The following is a 25,867-nucleotide window of genomic DNA, read 5'->3' as shown; positions in this document are numbered from 1 at the left end:
TCAAGTGTAGCCGCGGAGTAATTTTTTTCCAATAATGAATCCAGTTGTATTGAAATGCAGCGAATGCTTGGATCGTGTGTCTTTTACTGCTGAATAACTGGAAAGATGTCCACTCCACCCGTTCTTTAACTAATAAAGCTGCTTTGCAACCAAAACAGATCGTAACTCAAGTCATAGGTGTACAAACCGCTTTATTCAGTGCCGTATAAAGATTTTGATCATTTGCATTCTTTACCTATCTTTAAGTGCTTTTACTGCTTCCTAAGTTTCAGTCCTCTCTAGTGGTGATATTTAAAGTCCTGTTATTATAGATAATGCTATTGATCTCTCCATGTGTTCATACACTCGCACTCCTACCAAATACAGCAACCAACTATCGATCATTGTTTCTGAATCAGCATGGAAATTCTGTATGGGACAGTACAAGCGTTGTTCTCTTTAGCTACATGTTTGTACTTACGAACACAGCTATAGGTAGTACAAATCTCAAGCTGACACACCTCTTCAACAGCAACATTGTACATGACGGATTATATTGATAAACTGATAGTGTGCTTGGTCCATGTAGTTAAGCCACGAACTAATATCACGTCCATGGTTAAACATTGCACTGCAGGTGGTGAGATTAATAATGTGCATTTTTAAAATTACCAACTGTTGCTCAAAGCATAAAGAATCAAAAAGAAGTCATAAAACTCACATTGCTGGAAATATTTAAGGAAACATCTTTATACAAGCAACCAAATGATAAATTAATCATAAATTATAGCTACAGAAATTGATAGAAAATATGGGGGAAAAAAATAACACTCAAGTACCCAAACCATAAGCTGGTGTTTGCATAGTTAAAAAAACTGTATACATTGCTATGTTCAGTCAAATGTAGCACACTACCTGTAGACAAATCATCTCAGAATCCTACACATTAGACACTTTACTATTGTTGTTTCTGTCAATTTAATCAATAAAATCTCTGTAAGTTAAGGGGTTCAATATAGTAGTTATCATCAGATTATTTCAGACTGCTATGATACACTCATGTATTTAGATATCACTACAAAATGTAAATGTTCCTTTACTTTTTTTTTTGTTAAGGGGGTGGATGGTGAAGAATTGCATTCTTTCTCAAAAATTATTTGAAAATCAACCTCACAAGGTATGATGTTACACATTCAAGCACTAAAATTAGAAGTATTGAACCAAAAGTCACTGAACTTTACAAAGATAAATGCAAGGGTGAGCAATGAACAAAGCTGTGTATCTGAATTTTGCTTGCAGCTATTTCAATAGGAAGTCAACACTAAAATTACATGCTTGTGTGTGATGGTGATCCACAATACTTGGCTTAGAGCTGACAATTATATATCCATTTGTTTGCCAAGATTAGCCATGTTTTATGCACTGGTTAGTAACACTAATATTATGATCATATTGTAAACAAAAACATCACAGAAAATATTAATAAGAGAGGCAAAGACACAATAAATACACATGTAATGCTTCCCATTTTAGATGCCACTTTAAATATGAACCAAACTGCTAACTGAAACCCATAACAGTGGTTAAAAAAAAGGGCGTGTATCAGTTTTATAGCAAATCTTGCAAAATACTTAAACACAACTTCAAATGTAACATCAGATCTAATAGTTTTATGCTTAAACTTCTCTATTCTTCTATTTTAATAAATAATTTTAAGTTGTAAGTTTTCAACATTTTTTCTGCCCTATTGTAAGGACATTAATCACAGCAATGCCTTAATTTTCCAGATTTTTTTTTTTTCCAAACCTTAGTTCATAAAACTGTTCTTTTTCAGAGAAAACTTCAATATAAAAAGTGAATAATTTTTATCTCACATTTAAGCTACTTAAATCTAAAAACAAATCAAGTACAAATATGCCATAAAATAAAATCGTCAATAAATTAAAGTAAAATCAGCATTAACAAATTTAGTCTAGAAATGTTTACATGTTTTCCATACTTGGGCAGTTGACTAAGGCATTTGCATATAGCTATCAAACCTAGATACTTCTTTACATCTTACAGTGTCTTATCATAATATAAAAATTACATTCCACTTTCTGCTTAAAAATATATATTTATATAAACTTCCTTTTATAATGCACTTTTTCTCTTTGTAATAACCACAGGCAACCCCAATCTGCTCTATGAGATTTTTTGAAAAGGCAGTCAATGGTCAGGCATGCTAACTGGTTCAGCTTCTTCCTGTATGGGATCATACATGGATCGTGGTCGCATTTCATTCATCAGTGCTTGCTGCTGTTCTTCTGTCATATTCTGTAAGGCAAAATAAAACTCTTTAAAGTCCACATATGGTTTGATGCGTCCTTCCTCATCCAGGTCAAGGTAAGGTTCGTGAGATCGGTGCTGAAACAGCCCCACCTCTCCACTGCTTTGGGTAGAATCTTCACTAGTGCAGGTGCTGCTGCTAGTTTGGGTTCTGCCCCCTACAGTTGATTCTGAGGGAGGGAAAAGGCTGCTAACTGTTGCACCACTGCTATTTGCTACCATATTTCCCACAGCACCAAAATAGTTTGTTGGTGTCTTGGGAGAGTCCCCAGCACTCTCACCACCACTACCTGCTCCAGAACTGAAGGAACTTGTGTTCTGAGGTATATGAAGAGCTGGGGGTCTTGGCTGATAAAATGGAGTGCCAGAGGAGTGGTAGCTAAGGACTCCAGTGGGACTGTGAGTGGAGGACAGGGGATACTTGAACTGACGCACCATCAGGGTAATATCATCTCTTTTCTGGCATAGGCGCTTTTGCTGTGGTGTTCCTGTCATAAAAGTGTCATGGTGTATACGCACTACTTTGTCCACCACAGCCTGAGCAACACCATTGAGGGTTGTTTGTTGAGAAAACTCTGTGATCACCATCCCAGCAATTTCCACATTGACACGTTCTGTGCCAGTGGCATCAGCAAGTGCTCTATACAGTCCATCTGACATGATGATTAGGAAAGCACAGTTTTCATCTACTGGAATACCTCCATCTACATAAGGATCTGCAATCACTGGTTCTTTGGTTGCACAGCTGAAAGAAAAGCAGTAAAATTGAATTTATGGCATTTGATATTAGAAGCTTAAAAACAGAGTATGCAATATTTCAGATTCATTTGACAAATTCTGAACTTTTAATTTTTTTTTTTTGCTAATTCTTTATATAACAAAAAATAGTGTAAATAGATAACTTAAGATAGACATGAGAATAGATAAAAAAATTCAATAAAATATTTAAAATCATCATCACTGTCAGTAGTTAACGTTTACTTGCAAACAAAATATAAAATAAACCTGGAAAAAAACATGACAATAGCAACAACCTTCATCAGGGTGTGTTTCTTCCCTTTAAATGTCAGTGCGAAGCATTAAAGATTAAAACTGTTACAATTTTACAAATTTGCCATTTTCCCTAGAAAGACACTATAGTTCATACCTCAAATAGTCAATATCTCGGTAGCCTCCTTTGACATGGTAATCACCAATGCAACGTGTACAGTTGGAATTGCCAATCTTGTTTAAAGTTTTGAGTTTTTCCACATCCAATCCGACAGCTGACAGGCGTGCCAACTCCTGTGCATTTGCTAGAGTGTGGTCAACGGTAAGCTGCTGCATAGTCAGGCTTTCTTGCGATGTCTTTACTAGCAAAACTCTGGTGTCTCCTGTTTCAAAAATAAAACAAAGATAAATGAGGCCAAAATTGTACTTATTTTTAATAAGTAATGTTATAAGTTAATTTTAAATTTCTAAAATGCACTTCTTTTTGGTTTTCCCCCTTATGTGAAAATCTGTTTCCCTTCCTAGTTAAACCAACCAGTGGAGTACAACAAACCTCCTACTCACTACCTAGAAGATTATTTTCTTTTCTCACCACTAGCAAAGATCATTGTTTGTACAAGAAAAGAACAATGAGAAAGCAAACTGTAAACGTAACAGGTCTGGGGCAGAAAAACTTGATAAAAGAGTGATATAAAAAATGCCACATTAATCTAAAAGAATTTCAGGAAAAGTGACCTTTTATTTTCATCTTTACTGTAGTAAAAAACTGCGAGTTTAAAATATAGCTTTCAGACAATCAGAAGTACCCATGATAATCTACTATAGAGACTTGATAAAACAAACTGACAAATACTTGGTACATTTAGGATGCAATTACTGCAGCCTAAATAGTTGCATATAAACACCCATCCACTAAGCAGAATCATGGCTAAGACACATCTTTGAATGTTCTCATGCAGCTGGCACCCATTCCCATTTTGTTTTTTTAAGACGTAATCATCATGTAATGTCTGAAGTTATATTCACATGGCAGATTAATTAGTTGATTTCCCAGAAGGGATTAATAAAGATGTTTTGTATTGCATTTGTATTTTGTAAGTAACCTCAACACTTTTTTTAAGAAGATGTGTAAAAACCAAACTAACCAACATTTGCAACATAAATTTTATTGTTGTAGATCAAGACCAGCGTGGCAGTAGTTCCCCCTGACAGTTCCTTCTCTAGCTGCTGAAGTTTGTTTACGACCTCAGGAAAGTTTCTATAGGCATCATATGCCTTTATGCCCTGAAGCAAAGAAAAACAAAGTATTGGAAATAATTAAGCCAACTACAAAACTTCTGCTTTTTGTGCCTTTTAACGTTAGAAACTAATGTCTTGATGCAGCATGCAAAATACTGTCTTCAGAATACACAGAACAGCTAAAGAATACTTCTATCTCATCCTTAACATTAAAACTTATTTATGAGATAAATTTTAAAACGTAAGATTTTCAAAACAATACTGTTTGGAGCTTAAGGAATGAAGTGATGATGGAATTAAAATTAGCACAGCCCAGAGTGTGCAATAGCTTAATCTGTACATAATCTGGAGTTGATTTTTAAGTGAAATAGATGTTGAAGATATGTGTGGGGGTGGTGGGGGAGGTGGGAGTAACACTCTGAAGCAAAAACGTGCACCACTTTCGGATATATGGCACACTACCACTATACAACATATAAACATGAATATTTAATATCATCAAAATGTGAAATGGTTGTAGAATAAAGTCACTTCTAGACAAGATCCTCAGCATGATCCTAGGGAGTCAATTAAGGGTCTTCCCCTCATTTTACAAGAATTTAAAAATGAGTTGACAATAAAATAATTTCAAAGATGAAATTAAGAGAAAATATAAATCTGCAGTAAAACCTCAGGCAAACGATCCTGTGTTGTCGTCTTCTCAGCAAGTAATGCATCTGTCGACTCAAAATAGACATTTTCCACTGCAAGAAAAGCCTGAAATAAAGAAATAGCATATTTTTAAAAACATGCTTGACTAGACAGCAATGATGGTTTTATCAAGTGTAATTTGCATTAAAAAGACGTTTTTTCTTTTTTCCATTTTCCATACAAGTCCACCTCAACATACTTTTTCAGTTTTCAAATCTATGAACAGGAATAGAAGCACAATAGACAAATCTAAATTATTTTTGCCTTCAAAATGCTTTAGTGCTGCAGGCCTTTATATATACGGTTGATGTGCACTTTGTTCACCTAAAAGCACTGCAATAAGAGTTGCAGCTCATGCAATTCAATACTTGCCAGGAAGTGAAGAAAACATTTATTCTAACTGAGGCTGAATTTGAGAAAATAATGTATACTTAACGAATTCCTCAGCAAATACAGAAATTTGACAAAATAACATCACATTGCAAATATTCAATCTAGTACAGATTGTGATAAAATTTATCTTAGGAGAATGTAAGATTCAAAATGGAACCAATCTATTTCAGCTTTAAAATGTTACTACTTATCTAAAACAGCAAAAGAAAACTCAACATCTGAAATACCTGCAATTATCATAACTGTTGAATCATCCCCTATCTTAACATGATGATACTAGAATTATAAATTGCTAAATAAAGTATTTTCTCATTTAATTTTTGAAATAGGAGTGGAAAAGGCATCTAATGCCTTGACTTAAGTATTACTTTCCTTTGTTCAACCTACCTGTCGCAACACTTCTAGCACTTCTGCATCTGTTGTTTTGTTCTGCAGCTGACCCAATAGCAGCTCAGCTGGCATTCTCTGAGCGGCGAAATCTGCTACTCTGCTCCCATTGTGTCCATCAAATACACCATATAGATAACAGTTTCCAGCATGTCTGAAAAGTTTTGAAGATTTTGATCACTTCCTTAATGAAATGGAATAATACAGGTGACTTGAACACAAATAAACCATTTGCTTTTCATCTTTACTATGTGCCTTCATGCATACAGTAAGTCCTCACTTAATGTCATCAACAGATTTCCTGACTTAAAGTGAAATTACACATAAAATTAACTTTACCACAGGATAATTGATATTCATATAAACAAGAGCTTAGTTACTACATATTTCATGTCACAAAAATAACACCAAAACACATGGGAGGAAACTGGAGTACCCTCAAACATTGGGAAAACAGGCAAACTTTTAAGTAATTCTGGCCGGGAACTGATTTTTTTCACATCAACTTTACAACTTCAAAACTTTGAATGAAATAGCATTAGGAGACTTCTTACTGTAATATTCCCTGATAAAAATCTACTAATGCTACTGTAACAAGTATTCAGAACTTATGACCTATCCTATCTGCAATAGCTTATGACCTATCCCATCAGCAATAGTAAAATACTAAAAATCACATTCAATTATTATGTTAAAAATGTATCACTATTATTTCTAGACGACACACTTATCATTGCAAGCTAAACGCTACATTCATATACTCATGCTTATAGTCCCTCACAGGATTGTGCTCGCTCTCTCTCTCACACACACACACACACAAACATAAACACACACAAAACTCGTGCAATATGCACCTAAAATGGAAGTTGCGATCTTCACACTCATGTTCTTCTCTGCGGTTTCCGTCTTCACGATATATTTGGTTTGTGGACAGTCCGACACCTGAAAGGTGGCACACTGGTAGGTCGTCAGTCCAGCTTATCTGGCCCTGCATGCAGCAAACTAAATGAATACATGTCAGTTTTTATTAACACGATCTGTGTTGCCCCCATGCCCCCCTGGTTCAGCATTACTTAGTCTGTGTGATCATCTTGGTTAAGCTGTAATGTCAAGTGCTGCTGCTCTCTACTAAGCAGACCAAACAAATGAAACGGGAAATGATACGCTTTGTTAATTATAGGATTTATGACCGAAATGTGTATGAAAACTCACCTGCATTTCTAACCTGGGTGGAGATCCGACGCCTCCGTTAGACAACCTGCCATTCGACATAGCCTAATAAAATATTGATCGTGTCTCCAGATTTATCGACTCGACTTCTTTATCGTGACGGAAGTCGATCACCGGAAAGGTTGTACGCGATGCAGTTAGCTCCCCTGTAATGGAGTAGTACACCTCGCAGATAGTTCGCTGTTGTATATGGTTAAGAATTTATTTTTTAAATCCCTCGCAACTGTTTAGCAAAAATGGGATGTCAGAAAGTGTAAATATGTTTATGTATAAAATCTGTGCAAAGTCAAACTAAAACTTAGAGGAAATCGTCATTTTTTCATCGTGGATGTCTATCACACAGACTTATATAATTTCTGAAGTCTGCGGTCTATCGCTTTCAGGTGTTGAGGAGAAACGACGACAGACAAGGAAAACTTTTTTTTAATGCTAGTATTTCGGCTGTTTATAACTATTTCTAAGATGGTTTTAGCTAAATAATTTAAAAGTCTGTGTGACAAGCTATTTTTATGAATCGAAATATGGTTTTGTGGGATTGACTACAATAAAGATATCGTCACTCGATCCAGCTTCCCCGCGATCTTTAAACCGCCCACGTCCCAACCTTAACAGTTGCGCAAGCATGCAGTTAAAAAAAAAAGAATCTCATTTATTTTGCGTTCATACGAATAACACTGCCAGTTGCAATGGCTTATTGGAAATCATCTTTTACTATACAGAAAGCGTTATATATCCTCTTTCACTCTTTTGTCAACTCTGATCACGATATATCCTCTCATCCCCCGCCCCCACCGCAGGCACACACACACACATATATGTATTGTAACTTGATTTAATGACACTTCTGTGGTGTAATTTTTACTTTTTTAGCTTGTTCTCAAAATAGCCACACGTACCCTATTTAAAACAAACTCCAGTTTGGCTTATACTCAATATTTTACTTTTTCCAACACAATTACAGCTGTGTAAAATGTTCTACACATATGTAACCATTTTGATGCTGTTTCTTAACATTTCAGGAATTTAAAATTAAATGCATCATATTTCCAGGAAAATGCAATGCCTTTCCCCAGAATTGTATCAGCCATGTAAATGTTCCCAGTGTCATCAGAATATCATAATGAACGCTGGTGGACATTACAAACCGTTTAGTCTGAACGCCTGATAAAAAGTTTTTAAAGCTAGAAACGAGTAATCTTGTATGAACTCACGAAGGGTCATCACTGATAATTATGAAGGTTACGAGTTACGAGTTGACATTTATTGTGATACCTTTTTTTTAAATTTCAGTAAAGTTCCTGAATGTGTGCGAGGGTTTATTTTATCTGGCTACCAGGGCATTGATCTCCCACCAAGGTACCTTGAAGGTGAGTCAGAGTTAAAATGCCGGTGCACAGCCAAAAGCAGAGCCATACACGCCCCTTGGACTGCTGCAAGCTGCACTTGTACAAAGTCATTGTTGTATGTTCCCTGTATGAGATCCGGAACAACCTCCTCAAACTTTATTAGTACTTGCAGCTGTTTACACAAGCTATGACAATGCAACGCTTTTTTTTCTATTGAAACCAAGACCATAGCTATTTAGATGTTTTGCTAATGGAATATATCTTCCTTCGTTTCTGCCTTTCATTTCATGGGTTCCTAGCTCACACTGAATAAGAAAAATATCGTACCATTGCTTTTTAATATACATTAATCCTACACCTCTTCTCATACATAGACACACACAAGTTTCTTGATTTATTTACTTGTTGGTAGGAACATTCCATTAATTTAGTTGTTACTTTTTCCTCTTCAGCAACTATTTACAACAAATTCAAATTTAGCAATTTACAAACTTTTTTATTTCAACAAAATCGCTGCAAGTGTTTCGTAGATTTATTACCGGTTCGGTGTTTTATTTTAAGCTCTCAGACATACAAGTGCATCATATGTGTTTCAGTCTAATACCACACATCTTTCAGGAGAGTTGCTTTAGTCCTCTGAATGTTCCATCATAAATTCGTTTCACTGATGTTTTATGCAGACAGAAGTTTCAGTACAGTAACTTTTTCAGGCAAGTATTTTAAGGGTGTAGTGTTTAAGCACATTTTCAATGAAAGATTGGATTACGATTAAAAGTTGGTGTCAACCTTGTATGGAAAAAAGTATAAAACCAGGTGATCAAAAAGACGTTCTGGGAGGAAATGCTTCACTCGAACCAACATCTGGAAAGAAAAACAAGTGTATAAATTAGACTATTCAACGTGTGAGATATATATATATAAAAAGAGAGAGGTTAACAGTGAGAGAGAGAGAGGGAGGAAGTATAAAAAATGCATCATATATAGAACAGCCGGTATTGACTAGAAATAGACTACCTTATGACCTTATGCATGCCCATCTCAAAGTGATTTGAAAACATACTGTGATCTTCAAAGTTACAAAGAGATGGATAAAACTCTAACATCATGAAGTAGTAGTAGTGTCTTTTATCTTTCCATTATTGTATAATCCTCAGTTCTGGTATCATTGTTACTGTTACTACATACGCAGTATTTGTCCATAAGCCTATTTGATCCATCGATAATGTAACGTATTTCTGGGTCGCCAGAGGTCAAAGCTTCCTCGATGGTATTCAGAACCGGCTCGACAGTCGGGTAAGAAGTTCCTGCAGCTGCTTCCGTTTCTGCCAAGACCCGGTCAAGATGCTCCCTTTTAAACAACTGTTTCACATCGTCGGATGCAGCATCCCACATTGAGTCAAAATCTTTCTTTATTCGAAGCATCTGTAAACAATAAGAAATTCTTTAGAAATAGAATGATAGTAATTAATTTCTGATGTACACAAATAAGTATTTATTCTCTATGCCTATTTAACTTAATGCACACATCTTCAGAGTTCACACAACCAGTGGCGCCACCGAAGTGCCCTGGCTCAACGGTGACGACCTTAACTCCGAACTCTGCTACTCACTCCTTCAGAATTGATACAACCAGTGGCGCTACCGAAGTTCCCTGGCTCAATGAGGACGACCTTAACTCCGAACTCTTTCATCTCCAGTCGGACAATGTCGGAAAAGGTCTCACCGCCATATTTAGTGATGTTGTAAGCGGCATTTAACGGTCCTGGCAGCAGCCCTTTAATGCTGGTCACGTTGACGATGCGTCCTGTAGGTGATATTCGTATTTTTCAGACAGCTTTCTCCTTATATATATAAAATATTGCCTATAAACGCTCAATACTAAACTTAATAATAAAATAAATTTAAACACCTAGTAATGTCAGACAGTGTGTTTTTCATGTCTGTTACGCTTGTTGTTAAATGGAGAAATGAATGATCGAGACCAAGAATGGTTGGTAGAGAGATCTTATGTGAAGAGAAGTGTTTCTATCGTGTGCATGTGCAGTGAACCATCTCACCCTTGGCCTGTCTGATGAGTGGCAGGAAGGCCCTGGTGCATCGGACCATGCCGAACAGGTTCACGTTCAGCCACTCGCAGATACTGGGACATCGTGGTCAGCTCGACATCCCCAAGAAAATTAATACCAGCGTTGTTTACCAGTCCCCATAAGCCTACGGTAGATAATCGAATGTTATAACCTCTAATATTGTGAAAGCTTTACAATCAACATTTAATTTGTTAAACAAATTCATTTTTTTTTTTTCTTCTTTCCTCCTTCGAATCTTTTTTCTCTACTTTGTTCCTCACCTGTGTTATCACACACGTCCTTGACCCTTCTTAAACACGATCTGACGTCGTCGTCCTTGCTGACGTCCAGAGACATCACGGACAGTTTGGGCGAGCTGACGTCACGAAGCTGCTTGGCGCCAGGACTGTCTGGATTCAGCACCGTGGCGAACACGTGACAACCCCGCCTATACAGGTGTTGTGCCAGCTCCAGCCCGAAACCTAGAACATGTTTAGTTGTGTTTTGTATAAATTACAACGTTTTTACAATCATTAAAATATTTCAATTACTCTTTTCTTGGAATCATTCTACTGATGACAGTGAACAATTCAACTTTATCTAACATTATCCACCTCCAAAAAGGTCAGAGCTAGCGATAGGGCTGAAGGAGTTCGTGCTAACTTTTCAGAATCGCAAATCTGAATCAAATATAGTGATTGTGAAGTTTTTGTCTACTCTTCGGTCTTCTTTCATGAAATTGTGTCTTTAAAGGGTCTAATAATTTAGCCCCAAAACATACCTTGCAAAATAAGACGCAAACTTTCTAAGCTAGATATCAGTCGACTTCAACGTCAACACTTACCTGAATCTTAAGTTAACACTTACCCGAATCGCACCCAGTGATGAGAACATGCTTGTCTGTCAAAGGAATTGTTCCTGCGGCTTTCCTTCTCTCACGTCTATAGATGACGTACAAGACGGTCAGTGTCAACAGACACACCACAGTGGGCGTGGTCAAAGCAGTGTACACCGCTAGAAGTGCCACGCCCAAAAGCCCTGCCTCCAGCGAGTGTACGAGAGCAGTAGACATTTTTTGAACTGTGGAATGTAAATCTTTATTCCATCAGTTTCAAGGAATGCAACCAGATTTATAATTTATTTTGGTACGAGTGCAGATATAGACAAGTTTCACCTTTTACAGCATTGTTTCAGTTTCTTCTACGTAGATCGAGGGGTAGATATAAAATGCATAACTTTTGTACATTCTGTTATCATCGTAAATAACGATTTATCGTTTGATCTCTGTACTCTCTCTCTCAGTCACGCGATGGTCGAGGGCAGTCGACCTGACGTACCCATTGCAAAAATATGCAACAAGTTTAGCTGTCGTAGTGTAAGAGGCAAAATATCATGTCTTTTATACAGAGACATATTCTTGTAAATATTAGAAGATGTTAAATGTCTACAGCATTAATCATTTTACTTACTGTGACAGTAAGACTTGAGCGAACTTTCAATCTTACTTCGAAAGTAGCGGATATGACCGAGTCGGATATACTGTATTATAATAGGAACAAAGATAAAAGGTTTGGGAACGAAATCATATTCGGGGTCACCTACAAACGTGGTTGTTATCTTTTGAAGAGAACACTATGAGCAGCTGCACAGGTAATAAGAGATTAATGATGGAAACAGCAGCGTTTAGTGTCATAAGCAAGTCACTTGCCAATTGACAAAAGTTCTCAGTAATGATGTTGGTCGTTTTGAGCAGTAAATGGAATGTTTAGCAGTATGTGAAGCGATTAGATCACTCACAGCATCTTTTTATTTATTTGTTTAATCTTATTGTTTATGTGCTTTTTTGTTTTTGCTTCTTGTTGATTTGAAAAATCAACTACATTTAGGTTTTCACAAATAACGTTGCTTATGACGACCAGTGTTACACTAGCTATAGTCTCTTCCACCTTCTTTGAAGGGTATCAGCGATCACACAATCTGAATGAAGACTACAAGGTTTTTAAAGTCTCAGCTAAACAATAATGAGGCAGAAGGTTGACACGTTTATTTAAGGTAATTACAATCCACTGATGTTGACATTCTTCGTTACTCAAGTACGAACAGCCTGGAAAAGCAAAGTTTCACTTCAAATATCAATGAACACAGGGGACAAAAGAATGACAAATAAACGCTTAAAGGACATTAGATGATGGATGAGATAATTAATTAAAAGCAAAGATTTGACTCATAATAAATGAATCTAGATCTTAATCATGGTTGAGAACGGCAACCATTAAAAATCTGCAAAAAGAAAGAAGAAAAAACAACAACAGAAAAACGAGGTTGCCTACAATCAATGGATCATCACCAGTGCTCCATTTTACTGCTGGCTTTTATAGGGTTATATAGAAATAAATAACAGATTCACTACCTAACTAAAACATCTACATTTTTTATCATCGTATGCACGATATGCATGATCACGATATACCCTCTCATCTCCCCCCCCCCCTTGTAACCTTGTAACTTGATTTAATGACACTTCTGTGGTGTAATTTTTACTTTTTTAGCTTGTTCTAAAATAGCCACACCTCTATTTAAAAAAACTCCAGTTTGGCTTATACTCGATATTTTACTTTTTTCCAAGACAATTACAGCTGTGTAAAATGTTCTACACATATGTAACCATTTTGATGCTGTAACTTAACATTTCAGGAATTTAAAATTAAATGCATCATATTTCCAGGAAAATACAATGCCTTTCCCCAGAATTGTATCAGCCCTGTAAATGTTCCCATCATATGATTGCATCAGTGAATTTTAATATTCTAGATATACAGCAGTTTCAGTACTGTAAATGTTTCTGGTAAATATTCAACAATATTAAGTTCTTCCATCTTTTTATGAAAAGTTTACATTATATTTCAGTGTCATTTTCAATCTTATATGGATAGAAGTATAAAAGTAAGCGGTCAAAAATTCGATCTGGGAGAAAAGGTTTCACACGAGCCAACATCTGGAAAGAAAAGAAATTTACAGATTAGACTAGTTACTGTGAGGGATAGAGAAAGGTGCTTCGATATCTTTTTGAGTTGGTATTGTCTATTGTGTGCTATTGCCGCTGAAGTTATAAATCCAAAAGACTTAAAAATTAACACTGATATCTTGAACTGGAATGTTGTGGCATCATAGAACGCATCAATTAAACATAAAAAACCTTCTCTGGAGCAACATATTGTATTCCATTCCTGGAATCCGAAAACAAGTATTCTAAGTAGGGAGCAGACAAACGGCATAGATATGGGAACAGAGATCGCACTCGCATGCACATATTTATATACTTCATTAATTGTTTATAAGATTTTTTTTTTATTCTCGCCATCAATTCAGCAGCAGCTCTAATATCAGTACTATTACTACATACGCAGATATTGTCCACCAGCCTATTTGATCCATCAACAATGTAACGTAATTCTGGGTCACCCGAGGTCAAGGCTTCTTCGATCGTGTTCATCACTGGTTGTACAGTCGGGTAGGTAGTGTTTGCACTTCTTGTTATTTTTGACAACTTCCGGTCAAGATGTATTTTGCTGTACAATCTGTTTCACCTCTTCGGATGCAGCATCCCACATCAAATCAAAGTCTTTCCTTATTCGCTTCATCTGCAAAGAATTAGAAACACTTCAGAAAGTGATTCTATTAATTGCTGAAGGATGCAAATAAAGTTTTCATCTTCTATGTAATTCTTTAATGCATTATATAAACAAACACATTAAATTATAAAGATCAAAAGAAGACAAGTGATACTTCCAGATGTCGGTACTAAGACGATGTGCATCGTTATCAGCATTATCCTCCATAATGCAGTGGCGAAGGTGATGGCGGTAGTTATGTTTCCTCCAATGAAATAAAGAGATCGTACGGTACATGAGCTTCGTCTGCTACTCACTCCTTCAGAATTGATACAACCAGTGGCGCCACCGAAGTTCCCTGGCTCAATGATGACGACCTTAACTCCGAACTCTTTCATCTCCAGTCGGACAATGTCGGAAAAGGTTTCACCGCCATATTTAGTGATGTTGTAAGCGGCATTTACCGGTGCTGGCAGCAGCCCTTTAATGCTGGTCACGTTAACGATGCGTCCTGTAGGTGATATTCGTATTTTTCAGACAGCTTTTCTCTTTTTTTTTCTCTTTCGATATATATCGAAAATATTACCTATAAACGCTCAATACTAAACTTACTAAAAAAATAATTTTAAACAGCTAGTAATGTCACACAGTGTGTTTTTCATGTCTGTTACGCTTGTTGATAAATGAAGAAGTGAATGATCGAAACCAGGAATGGTTGGTAGAGAGATCTTATGTGAAGAGAAGTGTTTCTATCGTGTGCATGTGCAGTAAACCATCTCACCCTTGGCCTGTCTGATGAGCGGCAGGAAGGCCCTGGTGCATCGGACCATGCCGAACAGGTTCACGTCAGCCACTCGCAGATACTGGGACATCGTGGTCAGCTCGACATCCCCAACGAAATTAATACCAGCGTTGTTTACCAGTCCCCATAATCCTACGGTAGATAATAAATGTTATAACCTACTACTATAGTGAAAGCTTTACAATCAACATTTAATTTGTTAAAACAAATTCTTGTTTCTAGTTTTTTTCCTTTCCTCCTTCGAATCTTTTTTCTCTACTTTGGTCCTCACCTGTGTTATCACACACGTCCTTGACCCTTCTCAAACACGCGCTGACGTCGTCGTCCTTGCTGACGTCCAGAGGCATCACGGACAGTTTGGGCGAGCTGACGTCACGAAGTTTCTTGGCGCCAGGACTGTCTGGATTCAGCACCGTGGCGAACACGTGACAACCTCGCCTATGCAGGTGCTGTGCCAGCTCCAGCCCGAAACCTAAAACATGTTTAGTTGTGTTTTGTCTAAATTACAACGTTTTTACAATCATTAAAATATTTCAATTACTCTTTTCTTGGAATCATTCTACTGATGACAGTGAACAATTCAACTTTATCTAACATTATCCTTCTCCAAATGTGTCAGAGTTAGCGATAGGGCTGAAGGAGTTTGTGCTAATTTTTCAGAAGCGCACATCTGAATAAAATATAGTGGTTGTGAAGTTTGTGTCTACTCTTCGGTCTTCTTTCATGAAATTGTGTCTTTAAAGGGTCTAATAATTTAGCCCCAAAACTTACCAAGTAAAATAATACGCAAACTTTCTAAGCTAGGTATCAGTAGACTTGAACATTAACACTTACCTGAGTCGCACCCAGTGATGAGAACATGCTTGTCTGTCAAAGGAATTGTTCCTGCGGCTTTCCTTCTCTCACGTCTATAGATGACGTACAAGACGGTCAGTGTCAACAGACACACCACAGTGGGCGTGGTCAAAGCTGTGTACACCGCTAGAAGTGCCACGCCCACAAGCCCTACCTCCAGCGAGTGTACGAAGGCAGTAGACATTTTTTAAACTGTGGAATGTAAATCTTTATTCCATCAGTTTCAAGAAATGCAACCAGATTTCTAATTAATTTGGTACGAGTGCAGATATAGACAAGTTTAAAGGGATTTTTTTCTCACCCTTTTCAGCCTTGTTACAGTTTCTTCTACGCAGATTCGAGGGGTAGATATAAAAATGCATAACTTTTGTATATTCTGTTATCATCGTAAATAACGATTTATCGTTTGATCTCTGTACTCCCTCTCTCTCAGTCACGCGATGGTCGAGGGCAGTCGACCCGATGTACCCATTGCAAAAATATGCAACAAGTTTAGCTGTCGTAGTGTAAGAGGCAAAATATCATGTCCTTTATAGAGAGACGTATTCTTGTAAATGTTAGAACATGTTAAATGTATACAGCATTAAGCATATTACTTACTGTGACAGTAAGACGTGAGCAAACTTTCAATCTTACCTCGAAAGTAGCGGGATATGGCCGAGTCGGAAATACTGTATTATAATAGGAACAAAGATAAAAGGTTTTGGAACGAAATCATATTGGGTCACATAAAAACTGGTTGTTATCTTTTGAAGCGAACACTATCAGCAGCTGCACAAGTAATGAGAGATTAATGATGGAAACAGCAGTGTTTAGTGTCATAAGCAAGTCGCTTGCCAACTGACAAAAGTTCTCAGTAATGATGTTGCTCGTTTTGAGCAGTAAATGGAATGTTTAGCAGTATGTGAAGTGATTAGATCACTCACAACATCTTTTTATTTTTATTTTTTAATCTTATTGTTTATGTGCTTTTTTTGTTTTTGCTTTTTGTTTATTTGAAAAATCAACTTGGAGTACCTAGTTACATTTAGGTTTTCACAGACAACGTTGCTTATGACGACCAGTGTTACACTAGCGGAGTCTCTACCACCTTTTTTGAAGGGTATCAGCGATCACAGAATCTGAATGAAGACTACAAGAAGGGCTTCTGCTTACGCAAAAAAAGCGTACAGTGCGCATTAAAAGTTCGGAGGACCCCTTCAATTTTCGTCAATGGGGTCCTCTTCAAATTTGGGCAAAGAACAGGGACCCCTTAAAAATCTGAAGAAGGGGTCCATGGGACCCCAAAGAATTTAGCCTTAGCAGAAGCCATGCTACAAGGTTTTTAAAGTGTCAACTAAATAATAATGAGGCAGAAGGTTGAAACGTTTATTTAAGTAATTGCAATGATATTGACATTCTTCGTTACTCAAGTACGAACAGCCGGAAAGAAGCAAAGTTTCACTTCAAATATCAATGAACACAGGTGACCGCAGGCACACACACACACATATATATTGTAACTTGATTTAATGACACTTCTGTGGTGTAATTTTTACTTTTTTTAGCTTTTTCTAAATAGCCACACGTACCCTATTTAAAACAAACTCCAGTTTGGCTTATACTCAATATTTTACTTTTTTCCAACACAATTACAGCTGTGTAAAATGTTCTACACATATGTAACCATTTTGATGCTGTTTCTTAACATTTCAGGAATTTAAAATTAAATGCATCATATTTTCAGGAAAATACAATGCCTTTCCTCAGAATTGTATCTGCCCTGTAAATGTTCCCATCATTACAATTGCATCAGTGATTTTAATATTCTAGATATACAGCAGTTTCAGTACTGTAAATATTTCTGGTAAATATTCAACAATATTAAGTTCTTCCATCTTTTTATGAAAAGTTTACATTATATTTCAGTGTCATTTTCAATCTTATAAGGATAGAAGTATAAAACAAAGCGGTCAAAAATTCGATCTGGGAGAAAAGGTTTCACACGAGCCAACATCTGGAAAGAAAAGAAATTTACAGATTAGACTAGTTACTGTGAGGGATAAAAAAAGGTGCTTCTATATCTTTTTGAGTTGGTATTGTCTATTGTAGGCTATTGCCGCTGATCGAAGTTATAAATCCAAAAGACCTAAAAATTAACACTGATATCTCGAACTGGAATGTTGTGGCATCATAGAACGCATCAATTAAACATAAAAAAACTACTCTGGAGCAACATACTGTATTCCATTCCTGGAATCCGAAAACAAGTATTCTATGTAGGGAGCAGACAAACGGCATAGATATGGGAACAGAGATCACACTCGCATACACATATTTATATACTTTATTGTTTATAAGATTTTTTTTTTATTCTCGCCATCAATTCAACAGCAGCTCTAATATCAGTACTATTACTACATACGCAGTTATCGTCCAGAAGCCTATTTGATCCATCGATAATGTAACGTATTTCTGGGTCGCCAGAGGTCAAAGCTTCCTCGATGGTATTCAGAACTGGCTCGACAGTCGGGTAAGAAGTTCCTGCAGCTGCTTCCGTTTCTGCCAAGACCCGGTCAAGATGCTCTCTTTTAAACAACTGTTTCGCCTCGTCAGATGCAGCATCCCACATTGAATCAAAATCTTTTTTTATTCGAATCATCTGTAAACAATAAGAATTTTTTTAGAAACAGAATGATGTTAATTAATTTCTGATGTACAGAAATAAGTATTTATTCTCTATGCCTATTTAATTAAGAGCACACATCTTCAGAGTTCACACAACCAGTGGCTGGTCAACGGTGACGACCTTAACTCCGAACTCTGCTACTCACTCCTTCAGAATTAAGACAACCAGTGGCGCCACCGAAGTTCCCTGGCTCAATGATGACGACCTTAACTCCGAACTCTTTCATCTCCAGTCGGACAATGTCGGAAAAGGTTTCACCGCCATATTTAGTGATGTTGTAAGCGGCATTTAACGGTCCTGGCACCTGCCCTTTAATGCTGGTCACGTTGACGATGCGTCCTGTAGGTGACATTCGTATTTTTCAGACAGCTTTTCTCTTTTTTCTCTTTATATATATATCTCGAAAATATTGCCTATAAACGCTCAATACTAAACTAACTAATAACAATAATTTTTAACAGCTAGTAATGTCAGACAGCGTGTTTTTCATGTCTGTTACGCTTGCTGTTAAATGGAGAAGTGAATGATCAAGACCAGGAATGGTTGGTAGAAAGATCTTATGTGAAGAGAAGTGTTTCTGTCGTGTGCATGTGCAGTGAACCATCTCACCCTTGGCCTGTCTGATGAGCGGCAGGAAGGCCCTGGTGCATCGGACCATGCCGAACAGGTTCACGTCAGCCACTCGCAGATACTGGGACATCGTGGTCAGCTCGACATCCCCAAGAAAATTAACACCAGCGTTGTTTACCAGTCCCCATAAGCCTACGGTAGATAATAGAATGTTATAAGCTCCTGATATAGTGAAAGCTTTACAATCAGCATTTAATTTGTTACATTCTTATTTCTATTTTTCTTCGTTTTCTCCTTCGAGTCTTTTTTCTCTACTTTGTTCCTTCCTTATCTGCCTACCATAATGGGTTTTTAATTACTTTTAATAGAGCACAAATGGTGAACTAACGTTAGGAGTCGAACAGGCTCACAGTACAATAATGATGTTTTCACTTGATCGCATAGATAAGGAAATCATTTGTTCCCAAATGTTCCCTTAACTGGCGCGATCGACGAATGTTAATTTTTGAAAAGAATGTAACGAGCAGGAATGAAAAAAAGGTTAAGGAAGGAAATTAAGAAAGCCGTTTAATGACAGCATTTATTGCCTTACATTTGATTGTACTCACACACTGATCTTAGTTTCTCCCTTTTCACCTCTTCTTTATGTGCATTCTCTCTCTAGTATCATCTCTTTCTCTCTTAATCCTTTTCCTTCCCTACATCTAACGAGGACGAGCAGCACACTCATTACATTTTCTTGCTTCGCCTTTTTCTATGCTTCTTCTAACGATCTACCGCTTTCCTACATTCGTTCGCTCAAGCGCTCTTGTTCAGTCGTCCGCTTGAACTTTCTATAGATTGTGTATACGTCGCTTTTTTCATCTGCAGTAAGTCTCATCACCTGTGCTATCACACACGTCCTTGACCCTTCTTAAACACGCGCTGACGTCCTCGTCCTTGCTGACGTCCAGAGGCATCACGGACAGTTTGGGCGAGCTGACGTCACGAAGCTTCTTGGCGCCAGGGCTGTCTGGATTCAGCACCGTGGCGAACACGTGGCAACCTCGCCTATGCAGGTGTTGTGCCAGTTCCAGCCCGAAACCTAAAACATGTTTAGTCGTGTTTTGTATAAATTACAACGTTTTTACAATCATTAAAATATTTCAATTACTCTTTTCTTGGAATCATTCTACTGATGACAGTGAACAATTCAACTTTATCTAACATACATCTCCCAATAGTTCAGAGCTAGCGATAGGGCTGAAGGAGTTTGTGCTAACTTTTCAGAAGCGCAAATCTGAATAAAACATAATGATTGTGAAGTTTGTGTCTACTCTTCAGTCTTCTTTCATCCACTTGTGTCTTTAAAGGAGGGGTGGGCAATTAATTTTCCCAAGGGGCCGCATAAGAAACTGGGATGGTTTTAGAGGGCCGGACTAATATAGTTAACTCAGTTTTACCCAATACTGTATATATAGGATATATACTGGCGGGCGGGCCAGCGGGCGGGCCGGTCAGAGACAGGAGGCGGGCCGGATCCGTCCCGCGGGCCGGCCTTTGCCCAGGTCTGCTTTAAAGGGTCTAATAATTTAGCCCCAAAACTTACCTAGTAAAATAAGACGCAAACTTTCTAAGCTAGATATCAGTCGACTTGAACGTCAACACTTACCCGAATCACATCCAGTGATGAGAACATGCTTGTCTGTCAAAGGAATTGTTCCTGCGGCTTTCCTTCTCTCACGTCTATAGATGACGTACAAGACGGTCAGTGTCACCAGACACACCACAGTGGGCGTGGTCAAAGCTGTGTACACCGCTAGAAGTGCCACGCCCACAAGCCCCGCCTCCAGCGTGTGTACGAGAGCAGTAGACATTTTTAAAACTGTGGAAAGTAAATATTTATTCCATCAGTTTCAAGAAATGCAACCAGATTTCTAATTTATTTTGGTACGAGTGCAGATATAGACAAGTTTAAAGGATTTTTTTCTCACCCTTTTCAGCATTGTTTTAGTTTCTTCTACGCAGATCGAGGGGTAGATATAAAAATGCATAACTTTTGTATATTCTGTTATCATCGTAAATAACGATTTATCGTTTCATCTCTGTAACTCTCTCTCTCAGTCACGCGATGGTAGAGGGCAGTCGACCTGACATACCCATTGCAAAAATATGCAACAAGTTTAGCTGTCGTAGTGTAACAGGCAAAATATCATGTCCTTTATACAGAGACATATTCTTGTAAATGTAAGAACATGTTAAATGACTACAGCATTAAGCATCTTACTTACTGTGACAGTAAGACGTGAGCGAACTTTCAATCTTACCTCGAAAGTAGCGGGATATGACTGAGTCGAAAATATTTGTATTTTAATAGGAACAAAGATAAAAGGTTTTGGAGCGAAATCATATTGGGGTCACATAAAAAGGTAATAAGAGATTAATGATGGAAACAGCAGTGTTTAGTGTCATAAGCAAGTCACTTGCCAATTGACAAAAGTTGTCAGCAATGATGTTGCTCGTTTTGAGCAGTAAATGGAATGTTTAGCAGTATGTGAAGTGATTAGATCACTCACAACATCTTTTTATTTTTATTTTTTTAATCTTATTGTTTATGTGCTTTTTTGTTTTTGCTTCTTGTTGATTTGAAAAATCAGCTCGGAGTACCTAGCTACATTTAGGTTTTCACAGAGAACGTTGCTTATGACGACCAGTGTTACACTAGCGGAGTCTCTACCACCTTCTTTGAATGGTATCAGCGATCACACAATCTGAATGAAGACTACAACTACAAGGTTTTTAAAGTGTCAACTAAATAATAATGAGGCAGAAGGTTGAAACGTTTATTTAAGGGTAATTACAATGCATTGATGTTGACATTCTTCGTTACTCAAGTACGAACAGCCGCGAAAAGCAAAGTTTCACTTCAAATATCAATGAACGCAGATGACGAAAGACTGAAAAACAAACGCTTAAAGGTGATGCTGACTGTAGCTTATATTTGTAGTTCAGTGCAGCTATTTATCATATCAGTGCCATGTATGTAGATGTGTGTGTGCGTGTGTGCACGTGTGTGTGTTGAGAGAAATTACTTTTATTTTTTTATACTCCCTTCTCTAATTGGTATTATATTTTCGTGGCCTTGTAATGTGAAGACATGGCCACGTGCTGGCCTCTAAAGGTATACAACCATCCTTACTGTTATTATGTCATCTCTTCCTATGTTTGGCACTATTGATAGTGCCACTGACACATTTTAAACCAACATACGCTGCACGATCGCCTCATTCTAATCAGTTCTCTTTAACGAAGCGTAAGCTCCTCTTCCCTTGCAGACTTTGCATAAGAATCACATGTGACTGGCATTCCTACCTGTTAAAGATGTGAATGCTAGGCGCAGCTTATTTACTGTAGTGCATTTAGATACTTAGTGAGATCTTGTATAAAACTTATTTGGATCTTAGGTAACAAACTGTGAAGAGACGTCCTCACCGCCAGTAGCAGACACTCAAGTATCATGCATCAGCAGTCTAGAGGACAATAACAATAGTTGTGACTAGACATACACAAAGTCAATGGGATTCGCACGCCAGTGGTTGTTATCTGGTTCTCATGCACGGAGATCGAGGCCGCAGTCTGTGAGCATTATCTGCAACAGACCCCCAGCAGCAGTTCATCAACCCTGTTGTTCTCATCGGACATTGTACTTTGTTAATTCAAGAAGCGTGGAAATAGTTTTGACTTCTGAGGTTAAAGTTTGGCTGATTATGTTCGCGATAGAATGGCAAATCCGAGAGATTAAGCATAACTGACAGAGTGAGTATAGGAAGATGAAACATAACATTCATTAGACATTATTTACAAACCTGTCGTTAGAGTGAAAAATTGCAGAGCTGTTGAGAATGCAAAGCTTGAAACCTTCCTCCAGATTGTTTATATAAAATAACGCGGTCGTATGATTATGCTTGTGAATCTAGAAACAACTTGGTTCGAATTCCAAAAGAAATACAGTTTCAGTCTCAATCAGTTTTGTCAAAACACGAGAGAAGGACTCTCTTAGTGCTACACAGCGTTTGGTCTGAACGCTTAACAAAAAGCTTTCAACGCTAGAAACACGTTGTCACGTGATGTGCTTAATATGCGGTATGTACTCTTCATGAGCTTGTGCTCGTTATAACGACAGTATACAGTGATGGGAGAGACATATACGTGTGTACTGGCTATTTTTAAGCGTCCTAAATACAGGCCTGTACTTTGTGTCACCAAGTGAAAATTAGTTCGATAAATCTATCCGTACGTGGGTATATGTAGGTGTGTATTAATGTATGTACTTGCATGCATGTGTATGCATATATATGTGGGCAGGGCTTCTGCTTACGCAAAAAATTGCGTACAGTACGCATTAAAAGTTCGGAGGACCCCTTCAATTTTCGTCAATGGGTCCCAGCTTTTGACCCCTTCCAATGTCCCATTCTAGCAAGTCCGAAGACACCACATAAAACCTTAGGGTAAGTGTAGTGTCTTACATCGTAGCCCAATCTATTGTCGTCTGCTACAAGGTGAGAGTTACTTCCCTTGCACTCAGTTTTTGTTTTGTTTTTTTTTTTTCCCTTACCGGGAAGAGTTCTAACCTATTCCCAAGATGTCGTTGACAGCGTGGTTGAAATCATCGTCTCAGAACAGGAAAGAAAGTGAGCACCCCAAGTACAGTGAGCATAAGCTCATCACAGATGCTTGCACACTCTTCATGGCACAGAAATCTCTCCGTTTCTGACTAGACTTTACAGTGCTTTGTGTGCCTGAAAGGCAGTTGAACAAAGTAGTTGATTTGTTGGGGTTTTTTTTCAACTTAGTAAAGGGACCCCTTAAAGTTAGCCTGGGACCCCTTAGAAATCTGAAGAAGGGGTCCCTGGGACCCCAAAGAATTTAGCCTTAGCAGAAGCCCTGTGTGGGTATCTATATATGTGTCTGTATATGTCTAACAGACGACTGACACTCCGTGTACCCTTGTGAATCTTTCTTTTCGCTGCATATTGTAGGCGTGTGTGTTCATTGTGCCGAGTGTTTCTGCAGATTTAGATCATATCGGTGTGTAGTCCTGTCTGCTGTACTCAAAAAATATATATATACTGTGGGTCCACAAGAAGGTATTCTAATTGGTATCGTATCAAACCTTCTTCAGTGTCATCTAAACGATGTGCGTAGTTAGTACACGACGACCTACATTCAATGTTGTTTATTATTATTTGTTTGTTCAGTGTTCAGTGTAGTGCGTAGTCCATACGCCATGAGTCAGGTTGAATAGGTAAAATGTTTTACGCGCGCACACATACACACTAAATGTTGAAAGACCAACCTTCTCGCCCCTGTGCACAGACTCTCACGTACGTCAAGGTGGTGGGTGGGTTGAATTGGTATTTTACGTTGAACCAGCAACTAGGTCAAGATCAGAGCAAAGCAGCCCTGCGTACCGCAACGCGGGCGCACGCGTGCGCCTACGACGGGCGGGCCGTACCGCAGCGAAATTTGAGTGAGCGCACGCGGGCGCACGCGTACTTGCTTGAGAGGTACTACGCCACGGGCGCAAAGATGGCCGCCATGGTTGTAAAGTTTTTACATTAAAACAAAATTAAAGTAATAACAAACCAAGGCTTAGCAGTTTTTCTTCTTAATTTATTTTGTCAGAAGTGGACGTTTGACATCTTTTCTTGACAACAAGTTCGTTTATGTTTGGAGTAAGTTTCTGTGTTGTGGAGATTCTCAAGATGGACTGCAAGTGTGCATCAGTAAGACGACTGTGTGATGTTTGTTGATCTTCATCACAGAGAAAAGTTGTTAATACAGATATATGTACTGCCAAACATGCTCAAGATTCGAGCCTAGGCACCCTTTGATCTCGGACCGATTCAGGGAAGTTAACAGGTACTAAAAATCTTCGACCCGCGGCCCGTGTTGAGGGCAAGGTGTCGCGTGTCAAAGGTCAGATTTATGAGCCCCGCCTTGACCATCCTTTAGGTCATCAACAGGAGCGGTGGTACCTTGACCAGTGCACTGTTGGTGGTCTATACAAACTTCACGAAACTCATCCCATATCTTGCTGTCCTCGACGGGAACTTTACTGTTGTTTGCCTTTTGCTTGTCGCTGGGCCATTAACAATGATTTAATTAAACTTCTTTCGCGGGCCAGGTAAAATTTCATGGCGGGCCGGATGTGGCCCGCGGGCCGGGTGTTTGACACCCCTGCTTTAGGGCGTGAGTGAGCGCCCGCGGGCATCCGCGGTGAGCGCCCGCGTTACGGTACGCAGGGCAGACTGCCCTGTAAACAGTTGCCACATGCAGCGAAAGAACAGCGTGATCCGAACCCAGAACAGCCAACCTCCACTGTGTTGGTGACAGGTGCTATGGATATGGCCGGACCGCTTCAAGTAAGTCGAATTTTTTTTTTTTTTTTGGTGTTTTATGCCATGCCAGCAACTAAGGCTACATCATGGTTCAAGTAAGTCGATCTGAGAGGGATGATCGACAAGATTTCTGCACAGTATGCGAAACATTCTTTACTGAAATGACCATTTGAGTCACGTGCGTGCAAAGTACAGATCGTGACACCGTTCTTTTTGACCCAAAACTAAATCGCCTCAACGATCTCGATCTCTGCCACGACAAAATCGACCCAACACCGAAAGTCAAATTGACCCATGCCCAAAATGACTATCATATGAGACAGTTCTGGT

The 25,867-nt window shown here is 38.3% G+C and overlaps 3 protein-coding genes across 9 annotated transcripts; all 3 read right to left on the bottom strand.

Moving 5' to 3' along the window:
* Positions 1-174: 174 nt before the first annotated feature.
* Positions 175-7,380, bottom strand: LOC112561607 (TGF-beta-activated kinase 1 and MAP3K7-binding protein 1-like). 3 transcript variants are annotated; one of them, XM_025234191.1, is made up of 7 exons: positions 7,222-7,380; positions 6,864-6,997; positions 6,007-6,160; positions 5,206-5,292; positions 4,443-4,581; positions 3,455-3,680; positions 175-3,052 (listed from the first exon to the last, which is right to left on the bottom strand). In XM_025234191.1, exons 1-7 carry the CDS (start codon positions 7,279-7,281, stop codon positions 2,188-2,190), a joined length of 1,665 nt encoding a protein of 554 aa, XP_025089976.1. In that variant the 5' UTR covers positions 7,282-7,380; the 3' UTR covers positions 175-2,187. The 3 variants fall into 3 exon arrangements, with proteins under 3 accessions (XP_025089976.1, XP_025089983.1, XP_025089990.1); XM_025234198.1 differs by having other exon boundaries at positions 6,864-7,011; positions 7,222-7,349; XM_025234205.1 differs by lacking the exon at positions 6,864-6,997 and having other exon boundaries at positions 7,222-7,355.
* A 1,680-nt stretch (positions 7,381-9,060) lies between these two features.
* On the bottom strand, positions 9,061-21,501 carry LOC112565456 (D-beta-hydroxybutyrate dehydrogenase, mitochondrial-like). 4 transcript variants are annotated; one of them, XM_025240938.1, is made up of 7 exons: positions 21,464-21,501; positions 15,899-16,111; positions 15,336-15,536; positions 15,044-15,196; positions 14,580-14,773; positions 9,771-10,007; positions 9,061-9,446 (listed from the first exon to the last, which is right to left on the bottom strand). In XM_025240938.1, exons 2-7 carry the CDS (start codon positions 16,101-16,103, stop codon positions 9,354-9,356), a joined length of 1,083 nt encoding a protein of 360 aa, XP_025096723.1. In that variant the 5' UTR covers positions 16,104-16,111; positions 21,464-21,501; the 3' UTR covers positions 9,061-9,353. The 4 variants fall into 4 exon arrangements, with proteins under 4 accessions (XP_025096723.1, XP_025096724.1, XP_025096725.1 ...); XM_025240939.1 differs by lacking the exon at positions 21,464-21,501 and adding an exon at positions 16,556-16,907; XM_025240940.1 differs by lacking the exon at positions 21,464-21,501 and adding an exon at positions 16,520-16,541.
* LOC112565443 (D-beta-hydroxybutyrate dehydrogenase, mitochondrial-like) lies at positions 17,512-24,618 on the bottom strand. 2 transcript variants are annotated; one of them, XM_025240917.1, is made up of 8 exons: positions 24,493-24,544; positions 22,703-22,785; positions 20,809-21,021; positions 20,041-20,241; positions 19,197-19,349; positions 18,733-18,926; positions 18,324-18,560; positions 17,512-17,915 (listed from the first exon to the last, which is right to left on the bottom strand). In XM_025240917.1, the coding sequence occupies exons 3-8, from the start codon at positions 21,011-21,013 to the stop codon at positions 17,817-17,819; spliced, it is 1,089 nt and encodes a 362-aa protein (XP_025096702.1). In that variant the 5' UTR covers positions 21,014-21,021; positions 22,703-22,785; positions 24,493-24,544; the 3' UTR covers positions 17,512-17,816. The 2 variants fall into 2 exon arrangements, with proteins under 2 accessions (XP_025096702.1, XP_025096710.1); XM_025240925.1 differs by lacking the exon at positions 22,703-22,785 and having other exon boundaries at positions 24,493-24,618.
* Positions 24,619-25,867: the final 1,249 nt, after the last annotated feature.

Source organism: Pomacea canaliculata, linkage group LG1 (assembly GCF_003073045.1).
Source record: "Pomacea canaliculata isolate SZHN2017 linkage group LG1, ASM307304v1, whole genome shotgun sequence".
NCBI lineage: Eukaryota > Metazoa > Mollusca > Gastropoda > Architaenioglossa > Ampullariidae > Pomacea > Pomacea canaliculata.
This window is presented reverse-complemented; position numbering and strand designations above follow the sequence as displayed.